General features: G+C 41.5%; 1 protein-coding gene and 2 pseudogenes across 1 annotated transcript in view; all 3 read left to right on the forward strand.

The window, feature by feature from the left end:
- BCAS3 (BCAS3 microtubule associated cell migration factor) overlaps positions 1 to 24,956 on the forward strand; it is a 662,199-nt gene that overhangs the window by 33,955 nt on the left and 603,288 nt on the right. Inside the window, exon 7 of the mRNA XM_049764542.1 lies at positions 8,114 to 8,220. Coding sequence (XP_049620499.1) covers positions 8,114 to 8,220 — 107 coding nt within the window. The remainder of the gene's footprint in view (positions 1 to 8,113; positions 8,221 to 24,956) is intronic.
- LOC126030497 (uncharacterized) lies at positions 7,218 to 7,388 on the forward strand (annotated as a pseudogene).
- LOC126030505 (uncharacterized) lies at positions 7,435 to 7,680 on the forward strand (annotated as a pseudogene).

Consider the following 24,956-nt stretch of genomic DNA (forward strand, 5'->3'; position numbering starts at 1 on the left):
CTCTGGATGCAGCTATTGTAGAAAATTAAAAAAGCAAGCCAAAGAGACAGTATAGGGGGATAAGGAGCTTTCCTTTTACAGTGCTGACCCCGGCATCACCATCAGGAGTGATCCATGAGCATGTAGCCAGGAGTAAACTCGGAGTATCATCATGTGTGTCCACCTTAGAAGAAAAACACCCCCTCCCAATGGGAAAGCCTGATTACTGTGAATAACTGTACACAGGTGATAGTCACTGCTCTTTTTCTGCTTTAAGGCAGTCTGGTTTATATCCATACTCCTATTTCATGAGACATTGTTTTTGTGAAAGTGTAAAAGGTAGTGTAGTGAAAGTACTTTTATATTTGGACACTTTACTATCAGATTCCCCGAAGATGAGCTTGTAATCTGAATGTTAATGGAGCATTACTTTTAGTGTTCCATTCTTTGTCTCTACCTCTTTCTAAATCAGGGGTCTCAAACTCAATTTACCTGGGGGCCGCAGGAGGCAAAGTCAGGGTGATCCTTGAATGCAAAGTCAGTAGTAAGCCTTGAGCATTAGGGGGTGTGACCCAAATAACTAAAACAAAACAAAATAAAAAAAGATTCCTCTAGGGCAGGGCCACAAATTTTTTTCTCTTTGGAGGTTGCAGTGATAATTGCACACTTTCTCTACTCATTCCTTTTTGTTTGTTTGTTTTTGGATCAAACCTGGCAGCCCTCAGGGGTTCCTCCTGGCTCTAGGCTCAGAAATCTCTCCTTGGTAGGCTTAGGGGACCATCTGGGATGCTGGGATTCAAACCACCGTCCTTCTGCATGAAAGGCAAATGCCTTACCTCCATGCTATCTCTCCGGCCCCTCTACTCATTCTTCTATGATCAATTTTATGAGCAGAGAAAAGAGCTCAAAAATCACTGGATGATTTAGAACTCAACAACTTCCAGTTGTTGGGATTGTTGTTGAAGCTTAGGCTGTAGCAATGGAATTGATCCTGCTCTTGATGCATCTATTCTTGTGCTTGATTGGTGGATAAAAGTTATTTTATTGCAAAGGGGAGGCAGATTTGGAAGTGTGGTCTCTACTGAGACAGCAGCGATGGCATGTGTGCTTGGGTTTTCATTTCAGCTTCATACATACATACATTGTAGGACCCTGAGGATTCTGCTTTCCTCATGAAAGTTTTTGCTTTTGCTAAACCTGCTTCTGTATACTCCCTTTGTTAGCGTGTTAGCTTATGGGAATGTTTAGTGTTTGTTAGCTTGTGGGAATGTGGCCTTCAGATAAGAGTCGGAGACAAAGGGAGATACCGACTTGGAACAAGGCACCCACGTTCATGCACTCAGGATAAACCTTAAAACAGATCAGCTTTGCAACATCTGAATTATGTGTCTTGTGACATTTGAATGGTGCATCCCTTTTATCTGCTTCCTGGGGCTGTACATTCAGCTTTGATGCATGGGCACGCTTGGCCATGGCTTATATATACCCTAACTCCCCTAGACTCGGGGTCCTTGACTGGTTCCCAGGTAGAAGTCTTGTACTCTTAGCTAGCTAACCAAATAAAACCCCCTTTTGTGATATACATTGCTGGGTGGTCTCTTTGGATTATCAGTGGGCTGCTAGCTTGGACCTAACATTTCACAATTGCCTCACACTTTTTTCCTTTCCTTTTTGGCATAGCCATGTGGAGGCTATGCTTCAGATTCACTCAGCCCTTCATGTCATTGGGATCTTTGCCCAGAGTCTCTCTGGATTAAATGTTCTTTTCATAGGGAGGGATGTGGCTCAGTGGTAGTATTCCCCCACCCTTTTTTTTTTTTTTGTAGGGAGGTTGGTTTTTGGGGTCATATTTAGATATGCCCAGGGTTTTTTAATCTACCTATGTACTTAGTGGTCACTCTTGGTAGACTTGGGGCCATATGGGGTGCCAAGGATTAAACCTTGGCCCGCTACATGTAAGACAAGTGCTCTACTCTCTGTAATGTCACTCTGGCTCCCCACTTGTTGTTTCAATGGCTGTGGGTGAGGGACATGAGAGTAGTGGTATATACCTGGTGGTGGTGCTCTCTGGTGTTTGCACTTTCTCAGTTCTGTGGCAAGTGCATGTTCTGGGCACAGTGCTTGCAAGATCACTGGTGTACTCATCTATTCTTGTTGAAGGTCCAACTTCTCATAGTGTTCATGCCCTTTTATTTATTTGTTCACATTGATGGTGCTCAAAGGATCATACGGGGTGCTGGGGATTGAACTCTGGTTGGCCACTTGCAAGGCAGAACAATATCCATTGTACTGTTGCCCCCCTAAAGCTCCATTCATGGTCCTTTTAAACATAGTGATTATACATGTAAGGCCAGAACTTGTGGTACCTGGGATCACACACACAGCAAAGTTGCCAGGCCTATAAATAGAGCTGTCAGGATCATGCTCAGTACATGTGGTGACACTAGGTTTGGAGCTTCATTTCTCTGTATTCTTTTTTTTTTTTTGGTTTTTGGGCCACACCCGGTAACACTTACAGGTTATATGCACTCAGAAGTTGCTCCTGGCTTGGGGGACCATATGGGACACCGGGGGATCGAACCACGGTCTGTCTAAGGCTAGTGCAGGCAAGGCAGGCACCTTACCTCTAGTGCCACCTCCCGGCCCCCATTTTTTTGTATTCTTTTGCTTGTAGGGCCATACCCAGTGGTACTCAGGGCTAATTCCTGGCTCTGTGTTCAGGGATCACTCTTGGCAGAATTCAGATGATCATATAAGGCATTGGGAATTGAATCTGGGTTAATTGCATGCAAGGCAACTCAGTACCATCTCTCTCACCCTAAGCCTTAACTTTGTAAACTATGGGGTTGTACCCTAAGTATGTTTCTGAATATTGCAGTCAAAAAAAGATTTTATTTATTTATTTATTTATTTATTTATTTATTTATTGGTTTTTGGGCCATACCCGGTGGTGCTCAGGGGTTACACCTGGCTCTGCACTCATAAGTTGCTCCTGGCAGACTCAGGGGATCATGTGGGATGCCGGGAATTGAACTGTCTGATTTGTCTGTCCTGAGTCATCTGCGTGCAAGGCAAACACCCTACCACTGTGCTATCCCTCTGGCTCCTAAGAAAAGATTTAAAATTACATCACAATATATACTTTTTGTTTTGTTTTATTTTGATTTTGGACCAACCTGGTGGCATTTAGGCATAACTTCTGGCTCTGTGCTCAGAAATTACTCCTGGCAGGCTTGGGAGACCATATGGGATGCTGGGGTTCAAGGCATGGGATGCTGTGTGCAAGGCAAATTCTTTGTCTGCTGTGCACTTTGACCCCATCAAAATAGATTTCTTAATGAATTATTATTATTATTATTATTATTATTAGTAGTAGTAGTATTATTAGTATATCCTTTTATGTACTTATATGCCCAGGGTTAAGAATTTCTGAGAGTATAAAAGTGGCCATTAATGGAAAAATGCCTAAGAAGCCCTGCTCAAAGCCTCAGAACTATTCCCTAACTCCTTATTTAAAATTTTTACTTAAATTTTGATTTAGTGAAAAATTTAAATATTAAGAGATTGTTTAGCATGTTTAAATTTTATTTGGGGGGCACATAGCATGTGGAACCCAGTACTTTATATGTGCAAGGAAGGCCTGTATTCTGCCATGAGCTACATTACTGGCCTATTTCAGTATATTTAAGTGTTCATCGAAATATCTAACAGGTCTGAGAAGATGGCTCAAAGGACTGGAATGCAAGCAGGATCTCCTGGTTCAGTCCCTTGACTAGTCTCTCTAGCATACAGAAATGGCCTTTGAGCACCACTGGCTGTGACTTCCTTCCAAAGTTTGGAAGGAATTAAAGTTACAAAAAGAATGATTAGAAAAATATGCCTGAAAAGGTAGGGATAGGAAAGGCTAAGAAGATCCCAGGATAGATAGAAATATTTATTTTCACAGAAGGCAAAGACCATTATTTATAATAGGTTGGAATGAGAAGAGGATGGTACAATGTACATATGCAGATCTTTGGAAATAGGAAATTTCTAGTTTCCCTGTGCAAGATGAGACAGATTATTGTTGGGGGAAGAGAGATTGGGTTGAGTCATGATTAGGACAAATCAAAACATGGGAAACTATCATTAACAGTATTGTAAATCACAGAACTTCAATTAAAAAAAAAACAGGGTTTGTTAAGGAAAAAAGAGATTGGATTGAGTTAGAATTTAGAGAAAAAAAATTTTTTTGGGGGCCACACTCGTTTGATGCTCAGGGGTTACTTCTGGCTATGTACTCAGAAATCGCCCGTCTTGGGACACGAGGGGGATCGAACCACGGTTCATCCTAGGCTAGCGCTTACAAGGCAGACCTAGCATCACCTCTCCAGCCCTAGAGAAAATTAAAAAAAAATTTTTTTTTGGTTTTTTGGGTCACACTTCTGGCTTTGTGCTCAGAAATCGCTCCTGGCAGGCACAGGGGACCATATGGGATGCCAGGTTCGAACCAGATCTGTCCTGGGTTGGCCGCGTGGAAAGCAAACACCCTACTGCTGTGCTATTTTTCTGGCCCCAGAATTAAGAGAAGATTTACGAATAAGTTATAGAATTGGTTTTTTTTATTTAACCAACTTTATTACATACATGATTGTATTTGGGTTTCAGTCATGTAAAGAACACCACCCATCACCAGTGCAACATTCCCATCACCAATGTCCCAAATCTCCCTCCTCCCCACCCAACCCCCGCCTGTACTCTAGACAATTTCCTTCGTACATTCTCATTATTAGGATAGTTCAAAACGTAGTTATTTCTCTAACTAAACTCATCCCTGTTTGTGGTGAGCTTCATGAGGTGGACTGTAACTTCCAGCCCTCCTCTCTTTTGTGTCTGAAAACTATTATTGCAAGAATGTCTTTCATTTTTCTTAAAACCCATAGATGAGTGAGACCATTCTGCGTCTTTCTCTCTCTCTCTGACTTATTTCACTCAGCATAATAGATACCATGTACATCCATGTATAGGAAAATTTCATGACTTCATCTCTCCTGACAGCTGCATAATATTTCATTGTGTATATGTACCACAGTTTCTTTAGCCATTCATCTGTTGAAGGGTATCTTGGCTGTTTCCAGAGTCTTGCTATGGTAAATAGTGCTGCAATGAATATAGGTGTAAGGAAGGAATTTTTGTATTGTATTTTTGTGTTCCTAGGGTATATTTCTAGGAGTGGTATAGCTGGTTATAGAATTGGTTTTAAAATGTAAAGTGAATTTTTTAAGCAATTTTGGGTTTCCATTGATATATTGTGGCATGAGGGGCTGGAGAGATCAGACACTTGCTTGACATGCAGCTAACCTTGATTTGATCCCAGGCACTACATAATGTCCCAGCATTTCCAGGAGTAACCTCTGAGAATTGCCATGTATCAACAAAGCTCCTTCAAATAATTAATAAAAAAATAAATTTATAGCAGCACCAATTGAGTTTCATTGTGTGCTTTTTTCCATTTATCATAGTTAGCTGACATAGGACACAGTAGAATAGCAGAAATTTGGCTTTATCTAGGATTAAAATTTTTTTTGTGAGGGATGCAAAAAAGGATAAGAAAATGCCTATTATATTAGAAATATTCATTTTTCTTTTTGGACCATACCTCGCGATGCTCATGGCTTATTTCTGGTTTTAGGCTCAAGAATTACTCCTGAAGGTACTCAAGGCATCATATGGGATGCCAGGGATGAAACTCAAGTTGGTTTGGTACAAGGCAAGCACACTACTTGCTGTACTATTTGTCCAGCCCTCAGTATTAGAGATGTTTAGTCAAAGAGCAGAACAGAGCTGAGCAGAGAACTTGAAACCATATACTAGAGGAGAATGAAATTCAGGAATAAAACATAGTAGGAATAGCAAATGAAAACATTTGTTGCCAAATATAATCTGAGAATTGATTGTTAAAATTATTGATTTTTTTGTTCACTGAGATATAATTGACACAGTTGAACTGGCGATTTAACATTTATTTTACTTTAATCAAAAAATTCTTTTGCCCTCCTATTAGTGCAAGGGTCCAAGGATATGGTGCTACTTGTGCCGTGCAGTGCCAGGAATAACTGGGCCCTTGCCAGTACCCAGGAAACACATGTTGCAGGGAATGAACCATGTCCCCATGCATGATAGGCATGTGTTAACTGCTGTGCTATTTTCTGGCTCTTAAACTGATGATTTTGGGTGCAGTAGTTTTGTTCAATAAGGACATCTTTATCCTGATTATGTAACAGATGATTAATATTCACTCTATGAATTGGAGAAGTAATTACACAGTACATACAATCCTTTTTTTTTTTTCCTTGTCTGTTATCCCAGATGGTACACTGTCAGGACTGCCTCAGAGATTGCTGTGGTGTTGGGGGCTTGACCTCAGTTGTACTTGCCAGAAAGGCATAGGAAGCCACTGAGCCATCTTCCCATATAAATCTATGATAGTGTATTCTAGTATATGAGGATTACATTCCTATAAATCAAGGATGTGATTTTTCTTTCATTCTACATGCACAGATGTTTGAAATTCTAGATGACTTCATAATTCATTTTGGTAAACTAGTTTGTTCCTAATCTTAATATACTCTAGTTTTTTAGTGAGTTAGCTGTTTTTCCAATTTGCTATGTAAAATAATAGGTACTATATTTAAGAAAACAAATTAGTCTTATAATGTTGATGTCTATTTGATCTTCCAAGCAGTGCTCAGGGCACCCTTAGCTATCCCTGGATAAATCAGCTGGACCAGAGGGCTCAGTTGCATGGCTGAAGTGTCAATGCTTCTGGAGCCCTGGGGACCCGCTATTATCAGGATCCCCTGGTAAGGCTTGACAGTATCCAGATCTGCACTTGGTAGTGCTCAGAGACCTCAGGGCTACATTGGGTGATGCTGAGCCAGAGTGGCATGCATGCCAATGGTCCTACATATTCCCTGATCCTTGATGATTTCAGTTTCCTTCCTCCCTCCCTCCCTCCCTCCCTCCCTCCCTCCCTCCCTCCCTCCCTCCCTCCCTTCCTTCCTTCCTTCCTTCCTTCCTCCCTTCCTCCCTTCCTCCCTTCCTTCCTCCCTCCCTCCCTCCCTCCCTCCCTCCCTCCTCCCTCCCTCCCTCTCTCCTTCCTTCCTTCCTCTTTTTCCATATTTGCACATATTTATGTGCAAACCATGCAGTCCATGACCAAGCTCTATCTCTGATCTCTCCATTTAAATAAAAATGATGCTCTGTTGTCTCGGAGCCACACAGGGTTATTGGTATCCTAGAGCACACCAGATTCACAGAAAAACATCCTTTAGGAAGGTGAGACATGACAGTACTTCAAGCTTCAGAAATTCATGTTGCAGATTTTTTTTGTTTGTTTGTTTGTTTTGTTTTGTTTTTGGGCCACATCTGGCTCTGCATTCAGAAATCACTCCTGGCAGGTTGTAGGGACCATATAAGTTGCTGGGGATTGAGCCTGGCTTGACTGTGAACAAGGCCAAGTGCCCTAGCTATACTTTCATTCTGGCCCCTCATAGGCAGTTTCTCTCTGCATTCCTCATTCACTACCGTCCTCATTCACTGTTGCCATGGTGATAACAACTGACAACATTTATCTTTGTCACTGTAAGAGAAGCTCTACAGTTGGGATATTTTTTACCAGACGGAGTAGTTTCTTTTGGTCTCTTAAGTACTGCTACAAATTAAAATAAGTCAGTAAAATGATGCTTTTTATGAAGGACAGGGACAGTAATTGAAAGGGCTAGGGCACATGCTTTGCATGCTAGTGCCTGGATTTGATCCCTGTCTCCACAACTCTGACTCTTCTCAGATATTTCTTAATGAAAAAGAGAATACAAGCTAGGAAGAAAGCTCAAAGTGGTGGATAGTGTGCATGTTTTCCATGTGGGAGGTCTGGGTTTGATTTCTGGTATTACATGGTCCAGAACTACAGGGGAGCCAGAGTGCTCCATGAGTAACAAGCTGGGAGTACCCCCTGAATACCACTGGTTGTTTCTCCAAAACAAAGCAGAAGCCTCCAATAAAGCTATCATTACACTAATACTGTATAAGAGAGTTGTTTTCTTGATTCACGTTGTGCTTTTTTTTAACTTTTTTTTTTTTACTTCTAATGCAGATATGTCAAGAAACCTAGAATTTCATGAAATACATAGCACTGGAAATGAGCCACCTCTGTTGGTTATGATTGGCTATAGTGATGGAATGCAGGTCTGGAGCATCCCTGTAAGTATACAGACTGTAGTCCTTCTGTAGAACACTTTCTAGCATGCCTGCTGATGGGAACTTGGCCATACTGTTGTAAGGTCTCATTCATTGATTTCACCAGCACTTGCTGAGAGACTGCTACAAGCGGAGCACTACACTTGCCTCATGGATTGAGGGCCAAGTGGGAAGTCAGAGAGACTCTTAAGTGATTTGTAAAGGGGGCAGGTATTGTGGGAATCACTTTATATGCAAGATTGCTTTATTTTTCTTTGTTTGGTTTTTGGGCCATACCCAGCGATGTTTAGGGGTTACTGGTTCTGCATTCAGGGATTGTTCTTGGAGGGCTCAGGGGAGCATGTGAGATGTTGGAAATTGAACCTGAGTCAGCCACATGCAAGGCAGATACCCTGCCTGCTGTATTAATTACCACTCGGCTCCACAGTTTTTCATATGGTGACTATTATAGAGGTATAATTGTTACTCCTCCCCCCTTTTATTTTACTGAAGAGTAAACAGGCTTCCAGAATACCTGTTTATTTTATTTTACTTTCATATTTGGGGCTACCCCTGGAAGTACCTGGGTACTGGGAATCAAACCTAAGGCCTATGTGAAGCTGTCTGGTTCTTTTTAAAATTTACATTTTATTTTGTTCCACTCCATGTCATTACCCTTGGCCTTATTTCTGATTTTTTTGTTTTTGTTTTTGTGTTTGGGCCACACCCATTTGACGCTCAGGGGTTATTCCTGGCTATGTGCTCAGAAATCGCCCCTGGCTTGGGGGGACGATATGGGACGCCAGGGGATTGAACCGCGGTCTGTTCCTTGGCTAGCGCTTGCAAGGCAGACACCTTACCTCTAGCGCCACCTTCCCAGCCCCCTTATTTCTGATTTTTATTTGTACAGTGTTTAGAGAGCTCCTTCATGGACTTTTATAACTGCATGATAATTTAATCATTTGCGTTTTATCTAATTTGCTTATTTACTACTAACAAAAAGCTTTACATGCCTCCTTTATTTTTACTTACAAGATAGTATAATACATAGATTTGAAGAGAGCAGATTTTTGTTTATTTGTGTAGGATATCTGAATTTTAATGTAAATCTGAACTTTTATTTTTGATTTTGGGGTCACACCCGACACCACACAGGGTTTACTCCTGGCTTTACGCTAAGAAATTGCTCCTGGAAGGCTCTGGGGACCATGTGGGATGCCGGGATTCAAACCACCATCTTTCTGCATGCAAGGCAAACGCTTTACCTTCATGCTATCTCTTCGGCCCTGGTAAATCCCAAATTTGATAAATGTTTCAAATTGTCAAATATTGGTTTTGATTTGCCTCTTCAATCCTACATGTTCCTTTCTGGGCTGACTGAAAATAAAACCTTTGAGCTGGAGAGATAGCATGGAGGTAAGGCATTTGCCTAGCATGCAGAAGGATGGTGGTTCGAATCCTGGCACCCTATATGGTCCTCCGAGCCTGCCAGGAGCAATTTCTGAGTGTAGGAGTAACCCCTCAGCACTGCCGGGTGTGACCCCAAAACTAACTAACTAACTAACTAACTAACTAACTAACTAAATAAATAAATAAAATAAAACCTTCTGAAAGAAGAAGAGGGAGCCAAAGTGGGAAGGTCATTTGCCTTACATGCTGCCAACCCAGGTTCGGTCCCCAGAATCCCATATGGTCCTCTGAGCCTGCCAGTAGTAATTTCTAATTTTTTTTTGGAGGGCCACACCTGTTTGATGCTCAGGGATTACTCCTGGCTAAGCGCTCAGAAATTGCCCCTGGCTTGGGGGGGACCATATGGGACGCTGGGGGATCAAACCGCGGTCCTTCCTTGGCTAACGCTTGCAAGGCAGACACCTTACCTCTAGCGCCACCTCACCAGCCCTACCAGTAGTAATTTTTGAGCGCAGAGCCAAGAGTAACCCCAAATTGCCGCCAGGTATGGCCCCAAAACAAAAATAAATATATAATTAATTGAATAGAATGAAGAAGAGGTGGGGCCAGAGAGATAGTACAACTTATAGGGCTTTGCCTTACACATGGCCAACTCAAGTTCAATTCTGGCATTCCATATGGTCCTCAGGACACTACCAGGAGTGATTACTGAGTGCAGAGCCAAGAGTAACACCTGATTATCTCTAGGTATGGCCTCTAAACAAAAAACAAATAGAGGAGGTTTGGGAGGATCATTCTGTAGTGGGGTAGAGTAGGACCTTTATACTTCTTTTATTTCCACACAAAAACACATTGGTGCTCAAGGGGTCTTTCTGTTTTGATGCTTGGGGGATTGCTTCCTGTGGATGCTGTGGGAACTATGTGATTATTGGAATTGAACTTGAACCTCTTGTATGAAAATTGAGCTAGTTTTGAGCTCAATTCCTGACCCCAATTTTCTTACTTTTTTTTTCCTGGTGTTTGGCATGACCTAAATATTAGTCTTTCTCATAGTTATGAGGTTAGTGGAAAATTTCTATTGTAGGGTTCTTACGAAGTTTGCATCTGAGAGCCAACAAAATTTTAATTTGTTCCTTTAACATGTGTACTCCCTAAACTGTTTGAAGCATTTTGTTTGTATATTTCAGCTATTTTGTTGTTTTTTTTTAATATTATTATCCCTTAAAAGAATAATATTGGCTCATATTTCATGGAATTCAGAACAAACATTTTTTTTGGGGGGGTCATGCCTTATGGTGCTGAGGGACCATGTGGTACTTTGGGTCAAACTAGGCTTCTTCAAGTAAAGCATGTGTTCAAACATTTGAGCTATTAACGAGGCCCCAGGCTGTACAGTTTTGAACTCCAGTGGCGTAAGCCTTAAGTAATAAGCACATTGGATTTCATAATTTTCTCTGCTGAACCTCAGTAACTGAACCTAGTTTTCATGTGAGCAAGGCATTAACTTTTCCATTGAGCCACATCTCTGGCTGCTCAGGTTTTATAATTCTTTATTTTTGTTTGGCTGTGCTTGGTAGTACTCAGGGCTTACTCCTAACTCTGTGCTCAGGAATCTCTCCTGGCTGTGCTTCCTGGAGCCATATGTGGTGCCAGGGATGAATCAAAGTCAGTTGCATGTAAGGCAAGAGCCCTATCTGGTGTACTATCTCTTCAACCTAATTCTTCAACATTTTGGTTTTTGGGCCACACCCTGCGGTGCTCAGGGGCTACTCCTGGCTGTCTGCTCAGAAATAGCTCCTGGCAGGCACGGGGGACCATATGGGACACCGGGATTCTAACCAACCACCTTTGGTCCTGTATCAGCTGCTTGCAAGGCAAACACCGCTGTGCTATCTCTCTGAATTCTTCAACATTTTAAGTTAAAAAAGTTACACTTTGATTAATCACTTATGATGACTTTCAGTTTGCAATATAGTCTTATATTTATGTATCATTTATTTAGATATTTAGGATCTGGGGCTTTTAGGTGTTTTTATTTATTATTATTTTAGGATCATACCTGGTAGTGCTGGATACTACTCCTTAGCTCTGTGCTCAGGGTAGTTTCCACTGGTGTTCCACAGAAGACCATGTGTTACTGAGCTCTAGTACGCAAGGAAAGTGCCTTAACTTCTGTCCTCTCTCTCCAGCCCTACCTAGTTTCTTAGTTTCAGAGTTTGGTTTTATTTTACAGAATTGGAAATACCTTTCTGGTTCTTCATGGAGTTAGTATTCTCTTTGTTTGATTTTAGAGATGTTTAGAGGTATTTGAAGACCTAATAATGCTGTTTGTAGTTTGTATGTCAAAAGCATGGAAAAAGGAATTAAAATCTGGCTTTCTCTCACCCTTCCCCCCTTCCCTTGATTCTGCCTCTCTTCCCTCCTTCCCCAGGAGGACTATTTCTAAGTTGTGATGAGAGGAAAGCATTGTCAATGTGACTCATTACTAGAGAGTTTTGATCCATTATGTTCTTTGTTGACAGATTGAAGGCAAGAGAGGAAGCTAGAGCTTTAACAAGGAGGTTAGATCTTGTGTGATTAGGGGGGTTGACCAGACTGAGCACATTCCTTTCCTGATTCTCAGGCTGCCCACTTGTCTTGGCTGTAATTAGAGGCATAGCATTTAATAGTTTTAACTTAACTTATATTTATCTTTGAGTAATCTAAAGGCATGCCACGTAAGTTAAGGTACTTCTTTAAAGAACTTTAAAGTAGTCTTGTATCCAGGTTGGCTTTTGAGAGAGCCGAATAATTTTTTTCCTCAGGGAATTTTAGTTGTACAGTGTTACAGCTGGACCCTTAGAGAAGGAGAGTGATGCAAGAGATCATTGTTAGTCTGGGGAGAATGAGCTTCTTCACTCCCTTGAGCTCATTTGCACTGTGGACCTGGTCGTTTGTTAACATTTATGGTCTTTTTTGGTTGTGTACTGTGAGGGAAAAGTCTTAACAGTTTTACAGATGGTAAGGTGGTACTACTTGTAATAAATAAAATAAAAATTCGATTCAGTTCTGACTTAAAATCCAAAGCTCTTCATTTAAGAGCTGTAGTTCATTATGATCAAAACGTGAAAGCAGGAGATAGTAGTTGGTGAGTAGTTGATGAGCTTAGTTTTTTATTATGAAAGGGTATGATGTACTTTTGAATTCCTTCTTTCATAAACTACTGACTGTTGTTCATTGCTCTTACTGAGCCCCTTGGAACCATACTCATCTGTTATTCAGTGATTATTTAAGTATTGCTCTGTGCTAGGTAGTATGGAGCTTATTTGGTCCCTGTTTGCTTGACCTTTTATGATGTACCTTTTTTTTTAATCTTTATTTAAACATCTTGATTACAAATATAATTGTCATTGGGTTTCAGTCATGTAAAGAACACCCCCCTTCACCAGTGCAACATTCCCACAACCAATGTCCCAAATCTTCCTCCATCCCACCCCACCCCCGCCTGTACTCTAGACAGGCTTTCCAGTTCCCTCATTGATTCACATGATTGTGGTAGTTCTCAGTGTAGTTATTTCTATAACTGCACTCACCACTCTTTGTGGTGAGCTTCATGAAGTAAGCTGGAAGTTCCAGACCTCCTCTCATTGTCTCTGAGGATTGCTGCAAAAGTGACTTATTTTTCTTAAAACCCATAGATGAGTGAGACTATTCTGCGTCTCTCTCTCTCTCTCCTCTGACTTATTTCACTCAGCATGATAGATTCCATGTCCATCCATGTATAGGAAAATTTCATGACTTAATCTCTCCTGATGGCTGCATAATATCCCATTGTGTATATGTACCACAGTTTCTTTAGCCATTCGTCTGTTGAAGGGCATCTTGGTTGTTTCCAGAGCCTGGCTATTGTGAATGGTGCTGCAATAAATATAGGTGTGAGGAAGGGATTTTTGTATTGTATTCTTGTGTCCTAGGGTATATCCCTAGGAGTGGAATAGTTGGATCGAATGGGAGCTCAATTTCCAGATTTTGGAGGAATCTCCATATCGCTTTCCATAGAGGTTGGAATCCCAGGGGTCCTCAAACTTTTTAAACAGGGGCTAGTTCACTGTCCTTCAGACTGTTGGAGGGCCAGATTATAGTAAAAACAGAAATTATGAACAAATGTCTATGCACACTGCATATATCTTATTTAGAAGTGAAGAAACAAAATGGGAATAAATACAATATGTGGCCCACGGGCCATAGTTTGCGGACCATTGGACTAGACGATATTCCCACCAGCAGTGGATAAGAGTTCCTTTCTCTCCACATCCCCGCCAGCACTGCTTGTTCTCATTCTTTGTGATGTGTGCCAATCTATGTGGTGTGAGATGGTATCTCATCGTTGTTTTGATTTGCATCACCCTGCTGATCAGTGACGAGGAGCATTTTTTCATTTGCCTTTTGGCAATTTGTATTTCTTTTTTATCAAAGTGTCTGTTCATTTCTTCTCCTCATTTTTTGATGGGATTAGATTTTTTTTTCTTATAAAGTTCTGTCAGTGCCCTGTATATTTTGGATATTAGCCCCTTATCTGATGGGTATTGGGTGAATAGTTTCTCCCACACAGTGGGTGGCTCTTGTATCCTGGGCACTATTTCTTTTGAGGTGCAGAAGCTTCTCAGCTTAATGTATTCCCATCTGTTTATCTCTGCTTCCACTAGTTTGGAAAGTGCAGTCTGACGCATAGTTTATTTTTAGCTTCTACTTTATGTCTAGGGGCCATTCTACCTGTTTTTTTTTTTTTTTTATACTTCTCCATCTATAAGTTTGAACAAAACAAACATATTTCTGTTTAAAGATTGGAAAAAACTTTTGTCTTCTTATAAAGCAAGGCTGAAAGAGTCTGAGGTGATGCTTGGGAGTGCAGTCGAGCTGAGTTAGTTCAGAAGGATAGCGCATGTGAGGTTGTTTTGCCACTAGCCCCCAGCATGTCAGATGGGAGACAGCTACAGGAGACCTCAGATTTCCTGACTTTTCATACCCCTTTCAATACAGCTGATATAATGGAAGAGTGATTATCATTTTGATATTTTGGCTAATTAGCTCTTCAGCTATGTCTAGTAATGTCATTTTCTCTTCCAAGATAGACTCCTTTACTCTTAAATATTTTTTTGTTTTTGTTTTTTGGATCACACCCAGCAGTGCTCAGGGGTTACTCCTGAAATCAGGGGTTACTCTGAAATTGCTCCTGACAAGCTCGGGGGACCATATGGGATACAGGGATTCGAACCACTGTCCTTCTGCATGCAAGGCAAATGCACTACCTCCATGCTATCTCTCCGGCTCCCTTAAATTTTTTTTAATTAAAAAAAAGTTCTCAAAAAACTAGAAATTATGGGGCCGGGTAGGTGGCGCTGGAGGTAAGGTGTCTGCCTTGCAAGCGCTAGCCAAGGAAGGACCGCGGTTTGATCCCCCGGCGTCCCATATGGTCCCCCCAAGCCAGGGGCGATTTCTGAGCACATAGCCAGGAGTAACCCCTGAGCGTCAAACGGGTGTGGCCCAAAAACCAAAAAAAAAAAAAAAAAAAAACAACAAAAAAAAACTAGAAATTGAGCTTCCATATGACCCAGCAATTTTGCTCCTGGGAATATAAGGTAGGGACCCATAAAATACAGTGCGGGGGCTGGAGTGATAGCATAGCAGTAGGCGTTTGCCTTGCATGTTGCCGACTCAGGACAGACCTGGGTTTGATCTCCGGCATTTTTTTTTTTTTTTTGGTTTTTGGGCCACACCCGGTAAAGCTCAGGGGTTACTCCTGGCTATGTGATCAGAAGTTGCTCCTGGCTTGGGGGACCATATGGGACACCGGGGGATCGAACCGTGTTCCGTCCAAGGCTAGCGCAGGCAAGGCAGGCACCTTACCTTTAGCGCCACCGCCCGGCCCCGATCTCCGGCATTTCATATGGTCCCCCAAAGCTGCCAGGAACAGTTTCTGAGCACAGAGCTAGGAATAACACCTGAGTACTGCCGGTGTGGCCCCCCCAAAAAAAACAAAAAATGGGAAAAAACCCCCATAATGTGGAAAAGGCATCTGTGTTCTTTTTTTTTTTTTTTTTTTTTTGGTTTTTGGGCCACACCCGTTTGACGCTCAGGGGTTACTCCAGGCTATGCGCTCAGAAATCGCCCCTGGCTTGGGGGGACCATATGGGACGCCGGGGGATCGAACCGCGGTCCTTCCTTGGCTAGCGCTTGCAAGGCAGACACCTTACCTCCAGCGCCACCTACCCGGCCCCTTGTTTTGTTTTTTGGGCCACACCCAGCGGTTCTCGGGTTACTCCTGGCTATCTGCTCAGAAATAGCTCCTGGCAGGCACGGGGGACCATATGGGACACCGGGACTCGAACCAATCACCTTTGGTCCTGGATCGGCTGCTTGCAAGGCAAATGCCGCTGTGCTATCTCTCCAGGCCCCATCTGTGTTCTTCTATTCATTGCAGCACTATTTACAATAACCAGAATCTGGAAACAACCCAAGTGCCTGAGAAGAGATGAATGTATAAAGAAATTATGGTATATCTATATACTGGAGTACTACTCAGCTGTTAGAACAAATGAAGTCATGAAGTTTGCTTATACTTAGATATATATGGAGAAAATATGCTAAGTGAAATTAGTTAGAGGGACAAACAGAATGATTGCATTTATATGTAGTATAGAAAACAAAAACATAGTATGGTAATAACACCAAAGACAATAGATACAAGGGCCAGGAGGACTGGTTCATGGTAGGAAGCTTGTCACAAGGGCATTAGGAGGTGCGGTTAAGACAGAGAAGGGACCACTATGACAGTAGTGGTTGGAAATGTACAAGCTCTCTGTATAAGAACTGTGTAAGATGTTGAAAGGAGATAAAGTACATGTATACCTTTTCAGTAACAGAATTGCCAACCATAGCCTTATAGCTCTTGCCACCATTCCGGCCCCTGAACATTGTATATTTAAACCCAATTATAAACAACTTTGTAACTGTGAATCTCACAGTGATTAAACAAATTTTTAAAAGGAGGACATCTGAGTAAAGTTTTATTTAATTAAAAAAGTTCTCTGGGGGTCGAGTGATAGTGCAGCAGTAGGGTAAGTTTGTCTTGCACGTGGCTGATCCAGGACGAACCTGGGTTCTATCCCTGGCATCCCATATGGTCCCACAAGCCAGGAGGAATTTCTGGGCACATAGAGGAGTAACCCCTGAGCATCACCGGGTGTGGCCCAAAAACCAAAAAAAAAAAAAAAGGTTCTCTGTAAACAGACTAAAATGAGATAGTCTTATGAAATTCAAATGACGTCTCAGTAATTTTGTACTCTTAAAACTCCTCTCTTGGGACCAGAAAGATAGCATGGAGGTAAGGTGTTTGCCTTGCATGCAGAAGGATGGTGGTTTGAATCCTGGCATCCCATATGGTCCCTCGAACCTACCAGGAGCGATTTCAGAATGTAGAGCCAGGAGTAACACCTGAGCACTGCTGGGTGTGACCCAAAAATTAAACCAAACCAAACCAAAACAAAACAAAAAAAACCCTCCTCTTTCCCTCTTTTCCTTCCTCCCTCTCTAACCTTGTGGTGCTTAGGGATCACTCCTGGCCATGCACTCAGAAATAATGCCTGGCAGACACAGGGGTCCATATAGGATACCATATAGGAATTGAATCTGGGCTGGCTGGCTGCAAGGCAAATGCCCTTTCAGTCCTGCCCCAAATACTTTACTTTCAAACTATTTATTTCAGTTACTAAAAGTACATGTAAGCTTTTTTTTAATTTTGTTTTTCATACCTCAGTTGGTGGTGCTCAAGGGTTACTCCTGACTTTGTACTCATGATTCCTTATAGTGTAATTAGTGTTGCAACCTATACAGCCTCATGCAAGACAAGTTTCTTATTTCTGTACTCTTTCTCTGGCCCTAACTTTTCTTTAATTTCTTTTTACTTTTTCTATCATTTTACTACTAGCCTTACACATAAATTTATTTGATGTGTGAATTATAAGGACTTCAAAGGTAATCATTTATTCAACACAGGTCTGGAATAACTGTGTATTTTTGATTAGCAATATAGGAAAAAATATTGTCTTTAATGGAGTTAATAAAAAGAGATTTTTTTTCTTGGTTTTTGGATCACACCCAACAGTGCTCAGGGGTTACTCCTGGCTCTACACTCAGAAATCGCTCCTGGCAGGCTTGGGGGACCATATATGATGTCGGGATTCGAACACCATCCTTCTGTATGCAAGGCAAATGCCCTACCTCCATGCTATCTCTCCGGCCCGTAAAAAGAGATTTGAATACAAACAGAACCTAAATAATATACACCTAAAGCTTCATATGAAGAAACTAATAAGAGATTATAAAGACAGGCCTTTGGTTCAACAATAGAACACATACCTTGCACATGTGTTCCATGTATTCCTTGACTTGTATTCCTTGCATAGCTAAAAAATATCTAGAAAAGAATAAGACTATAGTGAGGAAAAGGAAGAGAAGTTGATTCAGGGGGCCAGAGCAATAGTACAGGAGGTAGGGCATTGGTTATACTTGCTGGTGACCCAGTTTTAATCCCCAAAATACATATGATCCCCTGAGCCCTTCTAGGAATGATTCCCAAGTTCAAAGTCAGTAGTATACCTTGGCATCACCAGGTATGACCCAAGCCCTGCCCAACTACATCTTCCTCCCAAAGAAGTTAAGATATAATCAAGTAACATGGGATTTAGCAAATCATGATAATAGAGACTCTATGGTAGAAATTTTATTTTTCTATAGTTAGAAAGTGATTCATATTTAAATATTTTTTCTGTATTGAATATTTTTAAAAATAGCTTTTTTTTATGAAGGGGGCACCTTTCAAGTGATGCTCAAGAGTGTCCAGGGCCATTTCCACTGATACTGAGCCACCTAGAACAGTGGCTCAGTGCTAGGGCCCAAGGGTGTGTGATACAGCTCAAGTCCTGTGGAGTTGACACCAGCACTATCCCTGCAGTAACCAGGAGGCCTTGTAGTTTTAGGAGTTTGAGCCAGAGTTGACAGTTTGCAAAACTTGTACCTTTAACTCTTGTATTTTATCTCTGTGTCCCACTAGATCTACTTATCTTACTTAACACATTACAATGTAAACTGCAAAGTGCAGATGCCAGCATACCTCTTGTTGCATGCATACCATTAACTAGAATACAACATTTAATTTATTTTAAGTAAATTTTACAATTAGATACATAAATGATAAAGTATAAATTTATCTCTGAAACATTTATACTATATACCTAGATAACCATTATCCCTGTCAAGATACAGACAATGATTTTCTTTTTCTTTGTTTTGTTTTGGGACCATACCCAGTAGTTTTCAGGGAGCATTTCTGGCTCTAAGCTCAGGAGTGACCCCTGGCAGTGATCAGAGGATCATACTTAGTGCTGGGGATTTGAACTGGGGTTGGTGGAGATGCAGAGCAAATACCTTAACCCCTGTATTATCTGGCATAAAATTTTAATTTTTGTTGTTTTTTAACCTGGTGGCTTCTCATGGCTTACTCCTGACTCTGTACTCAGGGATCACTCTTACCAGTGCTTAGGGGACCATGTGAATTCTGGGGAACCATATGGAGCGATTGAACTTGAGTCAGCCACTTGCAAAGCAAGCACCCTATCCATGTACTATCTTTCCAGCCCCAAGGAATATTTAATCTTTTAATCAGTATGTATTCATTATAATTCCCTGTATAACAGAGATATATTTCAAAATTCACATCATATAAATGTTTTACTGTTGTAGTGGGATAAATAGAAAGTAAGGAGACTGGAGAAGAAGTCAGTTTCAACATTGTCTTTTTTTTTTTTTTTTTAGTTTTTGCTACTTGGTGATACTTGGGTTATTCTTAGCTAGAAATTCTGATGGTGCCTGGGGGACCTTATTGGATGTTGGGCGTCAAACCTAGGTTGATTGCATTTAAGACAAGTGTACTACCCACTGTACTACCACGCTGGCCCCTCAATATTATATTATCTTTTAAATTTGTATTTCATACTTCCCGGTGCTGGAAATGGGGTTACTATCTTAGTGCAGTGCCTAGGTGTCAGAAACTCTGGAGGTGTTTGGGAGACCAGGTTGTCTGGTCTGAGGACACTGTCCTCTCAAGGACCTCAGTGCAGATTATTTACCCCAGCCGTTTGAGTCATCACCAAGCCTTCAACATCGTCAAAATGTTAGATGCTAGGATCCTTTTTGTTTTATTTTTTGAATTTGATTTTTTTTTGTTTTTGTTTTTGGGCCACACCCGGCGTTGCTCAGGGGTTACTCCTGGCTGTCTGCTCAGAAATAGCTCCTGGCAGGCACGGGGGACCATATGGGACACCAGGATTCGAACCAACCACCTTTGGTCCTGGATCGGCTGCTTGCAAGGCAGATGCCGCTGTGCTATCTCTCCGGGCCCCTGAGTTTGATTTTTGTTGGGAGGATGCCACTCCTTATTGTGCTGGGTGGAGGTCACTGTGGGCAGTACTCAGGTACTGTACTGAGTACATATGCATGTAAAGCATATGTGCATCCCATTGAGTTCTCTTTCTGGCCCAGATGTGGATACCTTGAGCTAAGTTTACTGTCATATATATATATGTCATGTAAGACATATATTTTTTTAATTATTCTATTTTTATTGAATCACAATGAATTACCAAGTTACAAAATTATTCATTGGATTTCAGGTGTACAATGTTCCAATACCAATCCCTTCACTAGTGACCACTTCCCTTCACCAGTGTTTCTATTTTCCTTCCTGTTCCCCAGTTGCATAAGATATTTAGAAGAGAAAGTGTTGGAGGGTCTTTATCTTTTCTCTTATTATTTAATTTCCCCTGTTCCAACCCCTTTACTGCTGTTGTTGTGAGTATCAGTGGTTACACAGAGGCTTGGTTGTGGTACTTACACATTTGGTTATGGTGTTGCTAAAGGCCACACATCTAGTTATGGTGCTCATGTTCTGCCTCAGTGCTTGCCAGGGCTGCACATACTTACTGTGCTTGCCCATGTGCTCATTGGGGATTATACTCCACTAACTGTGTTTCTCATTCACATTCTGAAACAATGTACTTGCTGGGGTCTTTGTGGTCCTCATGTGCATGCATCCTGGCTGAGAGGCCAGGCTGAGAGGCTCACCTGGCTTTGGTTGCAGTGCTCACCCAGGAGCCATGCACTTTTAGTTGCAGTGCTTCTGCACTTGTCTGTAGTGCTTCGGGGTCACACATGCCAGGTGTATAGCAGAGCTCCCATGACTGATTTTGGTGCATGTGGACTTGCAGTATCACTCTTACACTCTTGCCTTGATCCATCCTTCAGACCCTTTGTTCTCAAGGTCTTGACCTAGGACAGGTTAAGAGAAGAGCGCAAAACTGACTGTAAGGGGCTGGAATGGTGGGCCAAGCGGTAGGGTGTCTGCCTTGCCTGTGTTAGCCTAGGACGACTAGCCTAGGCTAGCCTAGGTTCGATCCCCCAGTGTCCCATATGGTCTCCCGAGCCAGGAGCGATTTCTGAGTACATAGCCAGGAGTAACCCCTGAGTGTCACCAGGTGTGACCCAAAAACAAAAAAACAAATCTGATTATAAAACATCACACAAGGCAAACTTTGTTTTGTACAGTACATTTTGAGTAACATGGAATTAAATAATTAAAAATGTCAACAGAGGAATGGTAATATGACAGTTTTTTTTTGTTTGTTTTTGGGCCACACCTGGCGTTGCTTAGGGGTTACTCCTGGCTGTCTGCTCAGAAATAGCTTCTGGCAGACATGGGGGACCATATGGGACACTGGGATTCAAACCAACCACCTTTGGTCCTGTATCGGCTGCTTGCAAGGCAAACGCCGCTGTGCTATCTCTCCGGGCACCGTAATATGACAGTTTTACTTTGCTTGCTTGATGCCACTGGTTCAATCCCTGGCACTTCCCTCTGTGAGGCAAGCAGTCCCCAAAGCTTTGCCTCTGCAATCCCTGAAGCGCTGCTTCTGGGATCTTCCAACAAGGAGCTCTCTGTCTCATGTACTGCAGTCAGGCATGTGTGAGCCCTGCAACTGAAGTATGTGAGCACTGCAACCAATAGTGCTTTCACATGACTGAGTATATATATATATATGCCACACCCAGCACACATTCCTGGGTCTGTGCTCAGAAATCACTCCTGGCAGGTATGGGGGACCATATGGGATGCTGGGATTCGAACCAACAACCGTCATTTCGGGGTTGGTCGCTTGCAAGGCTGTGCTACCTCTCTGGCCCCTTTCTTTAGCTTGAATACGCAATCCTATACCATATAATAATGAGGTTCTGGTTATTGATGGACTGTTTATATGATGATGGTCTGTCTATCTAGTACTGTAGACTATTTCAATAATACAAGCAACGGGGGATGAAACCAACCAAATCAATTTTGGAGGCATCATTGAATTTCAGAATTTGAACACTAGGTGTCGCTAAAACATTGAGCAAAGAAGTGTGCAGCTGTTTTCCTTGAAAGGAAATATTTGCCCTAAAGCTTTTAGTGTAGCTTTTACAGTAAAAGAATTAGAGAAAACATGCAAGGGCATATTTGAGGTAAATACAAATTAGTCTATTATTTATTAGAAGTTGGGTGCCAGTAGACCTTGCCATGTTAAGATTGCTAGCCAGAAAACAAGTTTTATGGGTTTCATTTGTGAACAATCCAAGACTTTAAATTTGGGTAACTGGCAAGCAGAGGAGGTTCCAATATGGAGCCCAATAAAAAAAATTGGCTTTGTTGACAGTTGTGTCTGTCATGTCTCTTACTACTGGAAAGAGAAGTGATGGATGGCTCCTAATCCACTGCATTGAAGACACATCTCTTTAGAGAGGCCTTGGTCTGGAAGATCAGCGTTTCCTTGTATCAGAGTGGTTCTATACATACTTGTCACACCCAGTGGTACTCAGAGGCTACTCCTGGTTTGGTGGCTCTCTGCCCAGGGTCCTTGGGGGACCATCTAGTATTGGGACTCAAATCTAGACTTCCTGCATGCAAAATCTGTACTTCAGCCCTTGGAGTTGTCTCATAAGACTTCTGAACATTCCTATGTTTCTTGGATGAACAAATAAACTCATGTTTTTGGTAAGGACCTAGGAATGGATTTGCTCTGTCCCAGTGGAGGCCTGTATATTTCATTTTCGTAGATAGTGCCAAATACTTTTCCAAACTGTATTTCTACTGCAATATATAAAATTTTATTTTTCATACTTTTATTACCTCTTTGTGTTGTCAGTCTTTTAAATTATGAGTGGGTCTTTGTTGCTATCTCATCATAGGATTTTAATGCTTTTTATTTTGCAATTATTTTAGACTTCTAGTGGGATTTTATAGCTAGTAAAGGAACTCTCACTACCTTTTAATATTTAACAATTTAACAATTATGGGTTAAAATTTAACAATTATGGGTATTTTGCCCCATTTGCTTTATATTTTTTGAAATATTTTGGTCTTTATATTTAGGGTCATATTTGATGATACTCAAAGCTTACTCCTAGCTCTGTGCTCATGGCTGGCAGTGCTCATGGCTGGCATTGCTCAAGGAACCATATATTGTGCCAGGGATAGAGCCTGGATTGGCTTTGTACATGGCAAGTGCCCTACTTGCTGTATTAGTGCTCTGGTTACTTTTCTGAATTTTTATTTTGCTTATTTATTATTTTTGTTTTTTGGGCCACATCCAGTGATGCTCAGGGGTTACTCCTGGCTATGTGCTCAGAAATCTCTCCTGGCTTGGGGGACTATATGGGATGCTGGGGGATCGAATCGTTTGATTCTTTCTGGGTTAGCATGTGCAAGGCAAACATCCTACCACTTGCGCCACTGTTCCGGTCTCATTTTTCTGAATTTTTTGATTCATGTGTTTTATTTATATATATGTAAATACATAAATATTTTTGATTAATGTGTTTTATTTATATAACATAAACATAAATAAATATAAACATAAATGTTATATATACATTTTGGAGAAAAATACCTTCTGTTTCATAAAGTATACTAGTATATATTTTCTAAAGATAAACTCTTATTAACATCAAGACATATGTACTTGATAACAGTGCTATTTTGTAATCCACTGTTTAAAATTTAGTTTTTTTTGGACCATTCCTAGCTGTATTCTGGACTTGGGGTATGTGACAGAGGCGATGAAACCAGATTGATTGTATGCAAAGCATGTACTTTTCAACTATGCTGTTTCTCCTACCCACATGTTATTATTTAATTTTATTTTTTCTTGATATATATGTATATTTTTAATTACATTTGGTGGTATGAAGGGAACCATATTGTGGTACAAGAGATCAAATCAGAATGGCTATGGCAAAGCAAGTACATTAGCGCTTATAATATATCTCGGTCCCCCCCTTTTATCCTAACTATTTTTTTTTTTGTTTTTCGGGCCACACCCGTTTGATGCTCAGGGGTTACTCCTGGCTAAACGCTCAGAAATTGCCCCTGGCTTGTGGGGACCATATGGGACACTGGGGAATCGAACCGCAGTCCTTCCTTGGCTAGCACTTGCAAGGCAGACACCTTACCTCTAGCGCCATCTCGCCAGCCCCTTTCCTATTTTTGAAAATTTTTTTATTTTTTTTTTTGGGGGGGGGGTCACACCCGACAGCGCTCAGGGGTTACTCCTGGCTCTATGCTCAGAAATCGACCCTGGCAGGCACAGGGGACCATATGGGATGCCAGGATTTGAACCATCGTCCAAACACCTTACTTCCATGCTATCTCTCCGGCCCCAAAGAGAGAGATTTTTTTTGTTTTTGTTTTTGGGTCACACCCGGCAACACTCAGTGATTACTCCTGGCTCTATGAACAGAAATCGTTCCTGGCACGCTCGGGGGACCATATGGGATGCCGGGATTTGCGCCACCAACCTTCTGCATGAAAGGCAAACGCCTTACCTCCATGCTATCTCTCTGGCCCCTTTGAATTTCTTTTTTTTTTTTTTTTTTGTTTTTTGTTTTTGGGCCACACCTGGCAGTGCTCAGGGGTTACTCCTGGCTGTCTGCTCAGAAATAGCTCCTGGCAGGCATGGGGGACCATGTGGGACACCGGGATTCGAACCAACCACCTTTGGTTCTGGATCGGCTGCTTGCAAGGCAAATGCCATTGTGCTATCTCTCTGGGCTCTTGAATTTATTTATTTATTTATTTATTTATTTTGAATTTATTTTTTAATGTATTTTAAATAGTTTAGATTAATGAAAAGTTACTGGATATCAGAATTTCATGTATCTTCACCCAACTTTCCTGTAGAGTGATATTTTAACATAAATTGTAGTCCAATAGCAAAAGCAGGAAA

Source organism: Suncus etruscus, chromosome 1 (assembly GCF_024139225.1).
Source record: "Suncus etruscus isolate mSunEtr1 chromosome 1, mSunEtr1.pri.cur, whole genome shotgun sequence".
Lineage (NCBI taxonomy): Eukaryota > Metazoa > Chordata > Mammalia > Eulipotyphla > Soricidae > Suncus > Suncus etruscus.